The sequence below is a fragment of the Ictalurus punctatus genome, chromosome 3 (genome assembly GCF_001660625.3).
Source record: "Ictalurus punctatus breed USDA103 chromosome 3, Coco_2.0, whole genome shotgun sequence".
Classification (NCBI taxonomy): Eukaryota; Metazoa; Chordata; class Actinopteri; order Siluriformes; family Ictaluridae; genus Ictalurus; species Ictalurus punctatus.
This window is the reverse complement of record NC_030418.2, coordinates 25,385,422-25,398,003: the sequence shown is the minus strand read 5'-3', so window position 1 is coordinate 25,398,003 and position 12,582 is coordinate 25,385,422. Positions and strand designations below refer to the sequence as shown.

Sequence of the window (12,582 nt, the reverse complement as noted above, 5' to 3'; positions counted from 1 at the left end):
TCGAGCGGCACGTTTCGGGTTCAGCGCCCTTCTAGATGCAGTGTTTCATACGGCACTTCCCAGCACACGGCAAGAAAGACACTGTATTTCTGTAAGCTACGGCAAGAAAGACACTCAAACAGAAGGCATGGATGGGACTCTAACCTGGGAAGATGCTGTTGAGGATCTGTAGCTTGTTGGAATACTTCCTCCACAGTCGCAGCACATAGTCCTCCCAGCGGATCATCTTTCCCAGGATGAGCATGACTGGGATGGTGGGCAGGCCGATAAGGAGGAACAGCGGATCGGCCCTCTCCATCACGTCCAGCCCCTCCTTATGGCCAACCACCTGTCAGAACAAAAACCGGCAAATCCGTTAAATCCTGCACATTCTTTCTCCCTGAATGTGAATTTAAAACAGGTGTTTATCCGTGTGCGCTCACCTGCATCACTGTGACGGCTCCGTACGTTACCGCAGTCCAGTAGATGGAGCCCACCATGATGCCAGCTGCAGCAAACGGGCATGCCTTGGAGATGAGCCTGTCTGCCAGGTCCAGCACATACACAATGGGCCCTGCACAGAGGGAGACAGAGAGAGACAGAGTTAGCTCTATTTCTTTCTTAAAAACTCTACAGCAAAGACCTTTACTAAACAAACGCATGATGCAGGCTTTTTACGGTGTTCATGTACAGTTAATTACAAATTACTTAGACGAACACTGACTGGACGACGAGTCCACTACATCAGTATTAAAAGGACAGGTTTAGCACCACTGGTATTACTATATAAAGGACTTGAAGAGAAAAGGAAGAATCAGATGACTGGGCATAAAAGGGTCTGCCTCTCCAGCAGAGGGCAGCAAATCATTTTCTGGTGCATAGCAGTTGGCGCATGCTCAGAAGATTCCCTTCTCATTGTTTACTTGTTCACCTGATGCTAAACTTACTGGATAAATTCAAGCAGGACTGCACAGTTCTTACATAATCCAAACCTGGGGGAAAATACGATCAGAATTTAAAACGAATGGTGCAGCAATGAGGCTGGGAACAGAACACAAGTATCATCACCACTATATATTACGATGCTAGAGAGCTACGGCATTTTCACGTGAACTGATCACATGAATATCAGGTAGTCTCACTACCGCATTCTTTAAACCAATGGTTTATAACTCTGCCCTGCATAGTTTGCATTTTCCTGTTGTAGCAAAACCGATTAGAAATATTAACGCACTAATTAATGCAAATTATCGTCCTTCCTGAATGGATGTGGGTGTGGGTGTGTTGGAGCACATTAAGAAAAAATTTGTTTGCCATTCATTACAGATACATTGCACGGTGATGACTTGGCAATTGGGGAACTATGTGACGCTTGTTTCTCTCTAAATTCCACACACACACAATGAACAGTGAATTGCTTCAAATGGAATGTAAATTGACCGGTACTGACTTGCAACAAGGCTGAAGTTGATTGACTGCTGCTCCTTGATTGTGTATTATTACTTTGCAATCTATGCAGTTATAAAAGCCAGTGGAAAACCACGATTGCAATGAAAGTCACAGACACTCATCGATACCAGTGGCTGGAAAATCCCATAATGCTAAAAGCATAGATTTACAGTACTTTATGAAGGAAGGATGCATTCATCTCAGCATTAATGAATTCAGAGCTACAATCTATATCCTTCAATTTCTGTCTCTTCCTCTCTGGCCCCCAATCTAGATCAGCTCAGTAAGACATATGCCTTGATACCAGCAGGCAGCCGGATTGTCTCCCTTTACCCGAACACATTTATAACCTCTTCATATGCTTTATAAAAAAATAAATAAATAAAGGGGGGGGGGGGGGGGGGGGGGGGGTCTTGCCTTCTTTTCACATATAGGATAAGCAAAGTTAGCTGTGAAAAGGGTGCTGAAAATTGTCAAAGCATTTAAGTAAGGGTTTAACTCCTCAGCAAAATGCTTCAGTAGCACCATTTTCCAAACTGAACGTATTTGAGGCAGGAAGAAAAGAATCATTTTTCAGCCCGTATTAAAGCAAGGACATGATGTGATTTACTGAAGGACAGGGCTGTTAACACAGACTGGTTTGAATGAAACTCCGGCTGCTCCTTCCCTTTAAAAAGCAGATTGTGTGGCACTGTTACCATGGCACCGCAGACTGGCAAGGAAAACACCGAGCATTCCCGGCACTGGTGAGCGTCTCCCTTTCAGTTAATATCCTTCTTTTCTCGTACAATGGTGACAAAATGTCCTGCAGTGTCGACTCCACTCACACTGCAGGTTTAAACAAGTGGTTTCCAAGTACTGTCTACAGTGCTGTAATGACGGCTACCCTCACCGTCAGCCAGAGCAATAACACAAACATATTCCTCATGTCTAAGTGGCTAATTATCAGCGTTTACCACAAGTGTTCAAATAAACCGACTACTGCCATGAGTCACTTAATATATTGCTACTGGCACTGTAACTTGGGAAACTATGAAAGCATGTGATTCAAAGAGGAAGAGGCCTTTATTGAATGATCTCAAAACAACAACAACAAAAAACAGCTTGTGAATTTGAATGAGCAAACCTGTACTAGGAAACAGTGAAACATGGACACTCGAAAACACCCAAAGCTAAGACTGTGTCCTCAATTTGTAATGTTAATGCGCTCAGAGGAAGAAGAAGAGAAAAAAAAAAAACCCTTAAAATTTAATCTCCTAAGTATTTCTGAGCTTGGAGAGCCTTTGCATTTAGACATTACCAATGCAGCCACTTTGCAGGGCAGTGCTTTAAGCCATACCTGCCTGTGCCAAGCTCATCAATATCCCACACTAGAAGATCTATCCATCTCTGATGACGATGCTGGAATCGTTGCTTCTTTCTCAGTGTCTAAGCATTACAGCATGGCACTGTGGGGAGGCTGGGGGTGGGAGTCCTCCCTAATGGCTATTGGAAAAAGGAAAAGCTGAGCCATTTGTTTCTACTGCCGGCCACAGAATCCATAATTAAAATAATTTTTAAAAGCGGGTGCAAAGTGAGCCACCCTGAGCTCCCGGTCTGATGGAAAAAGTGTTTCCAGCCGCTCTGTGCCAGCAGCTGGCTTTCTACAAAAACTTTTTGTCCCTGATGTTGGCCACCTGACGACAGCTACAGGAAACCGCAATGCCTTCTTTTTTTAGTCTTACCTAAAGCCTAAGCTTAACCTGACCAAAAATATGGCTGAGTAATGAAACAATTGTGAGGAAAGAAAAAAATCATTTGTTTCACAGAAGAATCCACATCAATGTTGGGCCCTTAATTCAGTCTGAAAACTTAAGCACAACTCACCTTGAAACATGGAAACATTGTGAGACTTCAGTCAGTCTCGTTTTTAAAAAGCCATTAAATAGAACAGCACTCAGAAAATCGATACAGCTGGCCACTGAGGTGGAGTGTACCTTTCTTTAGTCAGAAGACTTAAAGCCACAGTTCTTGAACTTTTTGAAGCCAATAAATTTCACGCACCCCCTCCAAACATAATCCAACTATTTCAATATTAGACTCATTATCTAAATGTGTACAGTAATAGTTTGCCCATTTATTTCAGCCATAGAGTGTTCTATAACTGAATTTTCCACTGGCAATTCGTTCAATTCAAGTGAGGAGTCAAATAGGGTAATAACCAGAAGGACTCAAAGATAATTACTCTTGATCATTTCAGTGGTGCGCGCTGCAACAGAGTAAATAAATACATCACCGACACACTGGTCCAGTTTCATACACCCTACTATAAGAAGCGGTGACCTAGAGAAAGTAGTGTACCTTTAAAATTAATTTGCACAAAGTTAAGGGCTTTAAGGGCTACTGTACTTCCTTAGGTGGCTTGCTCTTGAGGTTCCTCAAGAGAACAAACGTACCTATATAGTACATTTTTATTTCACAATATAGGGTAATGCATAGGAACTTGGTACACATGAAGTGTGTGTGTAAACTGATGTGAAGAAAGTGAAAGCATCTCTGGACCTGCGGCAGGGCATTTGCCAATGAGGTGTCCTACTTTGGTATTCCACACTCCTGCACAAACTCAAAACATCACTGTAGAACTGTCTACAATGGAATGAGGTTCATTTGGTACATACCGTTTTAGAACGTGGTTTAGAAATACCTAAAAATAAATAAATTCTCTACATTTTTATAAGTGCAATAACTGCTGCATGTGTGCCATCTCCAGTAATTTCTCACTCAACATAGAGTTAATGTATCGTGTATCCTTGGAGCAGTAATAAAGCATAAAGCTGACAGCGCTAGATGCAGTCCTTTCTCTTACTGTCAGCACTCTGATCAGTAAGCTCAGCTGTGTTTGCTGATTGCTCAAGATCTGTCCTCATCCTACTCGACCTCTCTGCTGCCTTTGACATGGAGAATCATCAGATCCTCCTGTCAACTCTCTCCAGCTTAGGCATCACCGGAGCGGCTCTGCGCTGCGTGGAATCCTCTCTCTCAGACGGATCCTTCCAGGTATTGTGGAGAGGAGGGGTTTCTGAAACTCAGCAACTCACAACTGGGGTTCTCCAGGGATCAGTTCTGGGTCCACTGCTCTTTTCTATTTATACATCATCTCTCGGGCCTGTGATTGAGTCTCACGGCTTCTCGTAATCAACGCTATGCTGAGGACACCCAGCTCTAATTGTCCTTCCAGTCTGATGATCCATCTGTCTAGGCACGCATCTCCGCCTGCCGGTCTGACATCTCAAACTGGAAGAGGGAACGCCACCTTAAGCTCAAATTGACAAAACCTAAGCTTCTCGTCAGCCCTGCCTGCCAACCGCAACCTTAGCGCACAGCTTGGCTCAACCACACTCAAGCCAAACAGGACAGCCAAAGTCCTTGGGGTGACTTTCAATAACAACTTGACATTTAGAGACCACATTTCAACAACTGCACCATCCTGTAGGTTAATTCTGTACAACATCAAGAAAGTCAGACCCTTTACTGAACAGGCTACACAGCTACTGGTTCAGGCCCTTATCTCCAAACTGGACTATTGCAACACACCACTCCCTGGCTATCCTGCCAGCTCCATCGAAACCCTTCAGATGATTCAGAATGCAGCAGCATGCCTTGTTTCAACCAGCCCAATAGTACCCGTCACACCTCTCTTCATCTCCTTCCGCTGGCTTCCTGTAGCCGCCCGTATCAAATTCAAGGCCTTGATGCTCATGTGCAAGACCTTGTCTGGAGCAGCACCTCCCTAGCTTAACACTTTCCTTGAGGCTTAGAGTCCCTCCTGCAATCTGCGATCAGTTAACAGCCTATGCCTGGTAGTGCCTACACAGCAAGGCATGAGGTCCCTGTCCAGAACCACCAACTGACTGTCCCTCAGTGGTGGAATGAATTTACATCCTCAATTCGGACAGCAGAACTGTCCATCTTCAAAAAACGGATAAAGACCCACCTCTTCCATGAACACTTAACTAAGCCCTAACTTGCCAAACCAGACATGTATATATTTAAAAAAAATAATAATAATTCTGCACTTACACCTCTACTCTGCGCACTTTGCTCCTCTAGAACTCAATTATAAATCTTGTACATTAGCACTACTTGTATTATTCTCCGCTTGATAGATCGCTTTGCTTGTATTTCCTCATTTGTAAGTCGCTTTGGATAAAAGCGTCTGCTAAATGAATAAATGTAAATGATTACATGGGTGTTGCTGATTATTTTTAGGCTTAAGATTTAAGTGGTTCATCAGGTCTACAGTATTTCCATATAGCGACTAAGCAGGAGGTGGACTTGTTTGCTGGGATTCTTCTTGTAGTACGAGTCCATTATCCTTCCTTGCCCTCCCTTCAAGAGCATCTGACTAAAAACAACTAAGGTGAGGAAAATAATTACGCCCTGTCAGACTGACTGCTTTAAGATCGCTCCTCTTTACTAATAGCTCATCACAGACAGTACGACTCAATTACAGTCAGCATCTTCTCTCATTAAACATGACTGTCTGTTCTTTCATTTGTGTCCATCCACTGTGTACTACTGCACAGCAACAGAAGATCTCCTTTAAATGCATCTCAAGTCCCAAATCAAATATTCCCTTGCAGACATTCAAGCCAGAATGCTTGAAGAAGGAAATGTTTAGTGGCTTGGGAAAGCTTAACTTTATATTTATATAACAAAAATAAAAACCTGAGACAAAGAGATTTGTGCCCATTATGTCTCCCTCCCACTGCCGCCTTTCTTTTGCAAGGTGAATGGAGCACACATGCAGTGCAATTTCACAGCTGGCCACAGATGAGGAGGTGAAATGATAGACAGCATTATCCAGAAATAAACCATCATGAGCCCGACACAGCCAGACAAGTGGACATGAACAAAGGAAATGGAGAGCGAACAAAAAGAAGGGTTTTAGTAAGGCAGTCTGAAGGTTATTCAGTCCATTTGCATAGAGGCACAAAGACTGTCTGCAACACATGGGGATAAAAATTGATGGAGAAAAATCACTGAGACTGGCAAGGAGACTACTTGAGAGTGGGAGATTAATGGAATCAGACACGACATCTGCTCACTGCAGAATAAAATTCCCAGTTTGGATTGACACAGATATGGGAAAAGAACATTCTCTTCTGAAGCACTAGTGGATTTTTTATATATCTATCTCAGTAATCAATTATATACTTCCATGTAAATGCATTATAATGTGTTTAAATAAATAAAAGAAAATTAAAAAAGGAATAGCGCAATAAAGGATCAATATAACCACAAATACGAGCTAATTAGAACATCCCTACATGAGTCCTATAACCTTGGTACATATCTTAAGATCAATCATTTGGTTGTGTGGAAGGGACAGTGGAAAAACAAAGAGAGAGAGAGAGAGAGAGAGAGAGAGAGAGAGAGAGAGAGAGAGAGAGAGAGAGAGAGAGAGAGAGATGCATGGAAAAAGACAGAAAAAAAGGACAGGGACAGAGAGGCAGAGAGAGTGAGAGACAAACACAGAGAGAGAAACATTAAAAAAGAAACACAGAGAGAGAGAGAGAGAGAGAGAGAGAGAGAGAGAGAGAGAGAGAGAGAGAGAGAGAAAGACAGACAGACAACAAGTTAAACAGTGTGACAGAATGACCAGACTGTTCATTAGCTGCAGGTGTAAGTTGTATCCAGCAGATACAGTACATCATGTTGGGCTGCACAGCAAAAGCACTATAAATAGCTCACTGCCTGTTTACTGCCACAGCGCACACACACACACACACACACACACTATTTACTGGTCATGGCTTACCCTGACCAGGAGCTGCCAATAACATCAAAACAGCAGCAGGTGGATTAAGCAACCTCGCCTCAAGCTGTATAATTTCCTGTTCTAACGCAACGATAATCCATCAAAAATAGCTCACCTGTGTGTGTCACATACACAGTCGGATTTTGAAAGTGAGTGCTGACAGGTATATTGGTTGTTTGTTACGGACCAGAGACAGCTACAGACCTTGTTGTGTCAGCAAGGCTTCACCATCAACACAAAAGAAAGATGACTCTTTCCTAGGAAGCTTCCTTGTTCCTGAAAGCATTCTGACATGAACCATCTTCGCTGAGGAATCAAACTGAGACAATGAAGGAAAATGAGGGGAAAAGCCACCACAGGAACAGAAGAACTGAATAACATGGAAAGTCACAGTTTGATTGAAATTGAAAAGAAGCGGATTGGAGAACAAGCGGGCTGCACCATGTGGACAGAATTCCTCACAAAGGATAAGGAAATGAGGCAGTGGAGCATACACAGACCTCTTTAATCGCCAAGTGACCTCCCTGTGGGAAAGACCCTGGACCCACAGTGGTAGAGATTAGGGGTTCATAACATAGCAATCTCTCATTTTGCAATATCTCACTATGCTGCTGTGCTGTAATCGCAAGTGGCCACTGGCATTATTCTTAAAAGTTGGGAGTCTATACGTGTAATCTGTTCACTCTTCATATTTTGTTTTGTTTTTTCCCCCTGGAAGCTGTGCTTTATACTCGACACATCCTGATAGTATCATAGGAAATGTCTTTTTTCTCTCAAACATTCCTCCCCTGCCCTTGTAATAAGATTTGCAAGGTGAATTTACCACGTCCGTGTCACTCCAGTCCACTGCCAAAAGAATTGAGTTGCAGTGTATGTTTACTCGTTGTATTTGTGTAGGTCTCCAAGGTGACTTTTCTTCCTTCCCACCAAATAGCTAACGTGCATCATGAACGCTGAAAATGAAAATGTATTCTTCCTTATAGTCGTCTATGACCATGTTTCACAGGGCTATAAATATGAGGTGAAATTATTAGTTACCCAGTAATGTATTTTGTATACAGTGATTTAGCCAGCTTTGGCCTTGAATCAGGGGCTACAGGCTCTGTAAGTATGTGTAGATAGGAGGTTTTTACACAACATGCTAATCTAACTAGAGGTTCGACCGATATATCGCCAATATTAATTACTGGCATTGGCCAATAAATCTTCCCATTCGGCCGATATGTAACAAGCCAGACTTTTGATGCCATATAGTGCATTCTTCCTTAAACGTGCTAATTAGATCATTACATTTCCTCATATGCAGATGTTTTTTTCCCTGTCGGATCCTGAGTGGTCAGATCTTATCAAATCTTTTGGTAGTTTCAGGACATACAATTAATTGGCAGAAGGGTGGATTCATGTCACTAAGTGCCGATCTTGATACTGAATTCTTGTACAATCTCCCTTTCAAAATCACAGACAGACTTAAACAGACTTGGTGTTGTTCTGCCCAAAAACCCTAAACTAATTTTTAGGTTGAATTTTCTTCAGAAGTTGGAGGATCTAAAGATAGACATTGGCAAATGGAGGACTCTTCCTCTTGCTAAAATAGGCCGTATAAACACTGTTAAAATGGTCTCTCTGCCTTAGATTTTTAATCTCTCTTTCAAAACCTACCTATTTTTTTTGACAAAGGCTTTTTTCAAAACATTAGATTCAATAATCCTCCTTTTATCTGGGGTTTTAAAGCTCATAGAATATATATATATATATATATATATATATATATATATATATATATATATATATATATATATATATATATATATATATATATATATATATATATATATATAAACATTTACAGAAACCAAAAGGAAAAAGTGGGCTAGGGCTACCTTGCTTCTTACATTACTAATGGGCAGTGAATGCGAGGGCCGTGGTTTATTGGCAGGAGGATTATAAATTAGGAATCTCGACTGATCCCCCCGCCGAGCTACAACTGAAAAAAAAGGTGTTAAAAACAGTTCACTTCCAGCACTTCTCTTTTCAGCTCCTGGATCATCTCTATCGGTTTAAGGTGGATAAATCTATTGTTTCAAACTGCCTGAAAATATGGCACTACATTAAGAAGGGCTGCTACTTCGGCCCAAGTATATATCGAAATCACACATTACCATATCATGGCTGACCCTGTACTCTGACCACAGCTTCCTGACAGGCTGGAGTATGCAAAGACAAGAATTTCACTGTGCTCTACTGTACATGTGACCAATAAAGACTCAATCATTATATACACATATATACATTTTATCAGCAATTTGTATGTGCGTGTTTTCCAAATGCATTTTTTTCTTCTGCTTTTGTTCTAAAGTGAAAAATTCTAATAAATAAATAAAATACTTATCAAGATGAAACACACAACCCACCCACCCACCCCCCCTTTCCAAAAATAACCCCATCCCAGGTTAAAAGGGACTACTTAACAAATGTGCATCTATGTAATGTCTTGTGCTCTGAGTTTGGAGGTTAAAAAGCAGTAGCAGCGCAACACGTACCCAGCTTGGGGAAGACAATGAGGTACTCTGCGTTGCACTGGGGACAGGCCACGCGTGCTGTGCTGTTGCCTCGCTGCTTCTCGTCTACCCAGCGCTGCAGGCAGGTTTGGTGCACCCACTTGGTAGAGCCACGGCATCGGCACGGCCGCACCCACTCAGCAGTGCGGTCATCCTCATCAGTGGCGAAACACACCCAGCAACTCCTGCACAACAGAGGGGTTGAGAACAATAAGACACATACATTGTCAGTTTCTATCATCTCAAAATGTTCCATTTCTGAGTACAACAGTTAAAGCAGGGATTGATTTGTCTGGAAATAGTTGCAATCTTGAAGACATGTCCCCAACACAATTTAGGGACTTCATTTTCTGTTGAATAACAAAACAAATTTCAAGGTTATACCAGTAATTTTTCTAGCAGTAGTAGGTGTTCGAAATGAACTAGACAACAGAGTACTGAAAGGGGAAAAATTAAAATGCCTGTGAATCACTATTGCCATTTATTATGAATAAACCCTAGATAATTGTAGCACTACACACCCAGTTTGTGAGGAGAGGGAAAAGTACTGTCTTATGGGTGTGTTGGTATTTTGGCTCCACTCCAGATGCACATTAGCTTGAAAAACTCTGTAGAATCTGACCCTAGTCCTAACAGCACATTACAAAATGACATACTTCAAAGAAGCTTAGCAACATTTGCATTTTTAATTCATGAAAATTATTGGAAAAGGTGTATTGTCCGTCTATTTCCACCTTTGAACACAACAATTTGTTTCAGAACGAGGTACGAGTGAGAAATCCAAGGTGTTGGACTGCTGTACCAATAAAGCAAAGTCACCTTACAAAACCAGAAAAAAGGAGTGAAGTAATAGCTCACTTTTATATGAGTGATTGGAACACTGAAAAGAGACCATCATTGCCACCTGCCTGCCTAAAAAACAAACAAGGAAAATAAGAATAAAAGGAATGAGCAAGAGAGGGAGGGAGGCAGAACGAAAAAGACGACAGAATGAGAGCGAGACTCATTACAGAGCAGCGGTGGAAGGACAGCCCCGCATTCTGCGTCAGTGACTAAGCACAAGTTCAAAAATATCATAAGCTCAGCATCGCAAAAAGAAACTCAGTGAAAAACAAGAAGAAAGAGGGGACTAAAATGAACATTCAAAGGAAAGCCTATTAAGCTCATCAAGGCAGCTTTGGCCAGCAATGTGGCTTGCCACTTCATCAATACAATTTCCTGCCATCTAAACATAGAATAGAGGTTATACAATCAATCTAATGAGTAAAAAACCCCCCAAAATAACCACAAAAGCACAGCTATTTTGCATTTCGCACTTTGCACAGTGAGGCACAATAGAGTGGTGCAGGGATGATGTCATTTTGTACCAGAACCCGGAAGTTAGCATCACACTGGGTCCCTCGACAAAAACCCAACAGGATTTCCCCATACATTTACAGTATTTGGCAGAAGCCATTACCCAGAGCGACTTACATTTCTCTCATTTATACAACCGAGCAGTTGAGGGTTAAGGGTCTTGCTCAAGGACCCTGCAGTGACAGCTCTGATGTGAACTCACGACCTTCCGATCAGTAGGCCAACATCTTAACCACTGAACTATCACTGCCCCATAGGCTTTTGGATTATCGCAAAACATCTGATCAACAAAAGTTAACAAACGAACATTTTCACAAACGAACACAACTTTTACGTAGCTGGAAACCTAATTACAATTGCCAGAAATGAACAGCTAACCGTATGCTATAAACGAACTACAACACGGTCGCTCGACTTCAACGTCACCATCACAAAGCTTCCGACAACTTTTCCAAACTTGATTTAAAAACACTTCCCATAATACAGATTTACTCTGTAGATGAACCTTCATCCATGTTTTTTTATTTTATTTTTTTTTTTTGGGGGGGGGGGGGAGATTGTGCACAGCATACCTGAACCAGTTTATCTGCAAAGTTTTTCCTGTTCGGCGTGATCACGTTTAATATCCCCGACAACATCTTTAGTCCCATTTAGCAACCGCCTTTTTCGATACATATAAAAGCTATTTTAAAATTCATGAGTGGGGTATTACTGGTGTATTGCATGTTGTAGAATAAAAACATGAAAATATTTTGAGCTTGTGTTCACCACAGACCTGATTTCAGGCTTTTAACCAAAATCCCAATTAAAAAAAAAAAAAAAAAAACCCCATCGACTTCGGGACGATGGAAATGGAAGGGCTAAAATGCTAAATCATTTCTGGGTTTTGGCATACAAAATGATGTCATCCCTGCACCACTCCATTTCCAAGAAGCTGAAGACATGAACACCTCTTCTGTACAGAGTAGCAATGAGTCAGAGATTGGACAAGCCCTCAGGTGTCACACCCCAACACAAATTCCCATGTTGCTTGTTGTGGGGAACCCAAAGGTAACTTCCATTGCTTACCATTTTATTGCCTCTTTAGCCCCTCCCCCCATCTACAAACCTACACATTACACAGCCTTAACATTTTACCAAACAGATTGAATAAAAGGTACAGAAGGCTGTTTACTGAGTAGCAACGTTTAACGTCTCTGGCAATCCAAAGAAGAAGAAAAAAAAAAGGCTCTAATAAGTAAACTAATAACAACAAAAAATTAAGTATGGAAGTTTACAGAGAAAATTAAAAAAATAAAATAAAAAATCAATGTTTAGTTGCTTTTAACATGCATAGACAATATAGTGCTATAGACAATAGAAACAGAAAATGATCCATACCCATACTAACATTTGTGTGTCACCGCTGATTCATATCAAACCCTGTCCTACCCATCTTTC

General features: G+C 41.5%; 1 protein-coding gene across 2 annotated transcripts in view; it reads right to left on the bottom strand.

Moving 5' to 3' along the window:
* marchf5 (membrane-associated ring finger (C3HC4) 5) overlaps window positions 1-12,582 on the bottom strand; it is a 47,152-nt gene that overhangs the window by 5,348 nt on the left and 29,222 nt on the right. For both annotated transcript variants that reach the window (XM_017463649.3, XM_017463650.3), the window contains exons 2-4: window positions 9,769-9,971; window positions 423-553; window positions 145-328 (exon numbers count right to left, since the gene is read on the bottom strand). In XM_017463649.3, the coding sequence (XP_017319138.1) occupies window positions 145-328; window positions 423-553; window positions 9,769-9,971 (518 nt within the window). The remainder of the gene's footprint in view (window positions 1-144; window positions 329-422; window positions 554-9,768; window positions 9,972-12,582) is intronic.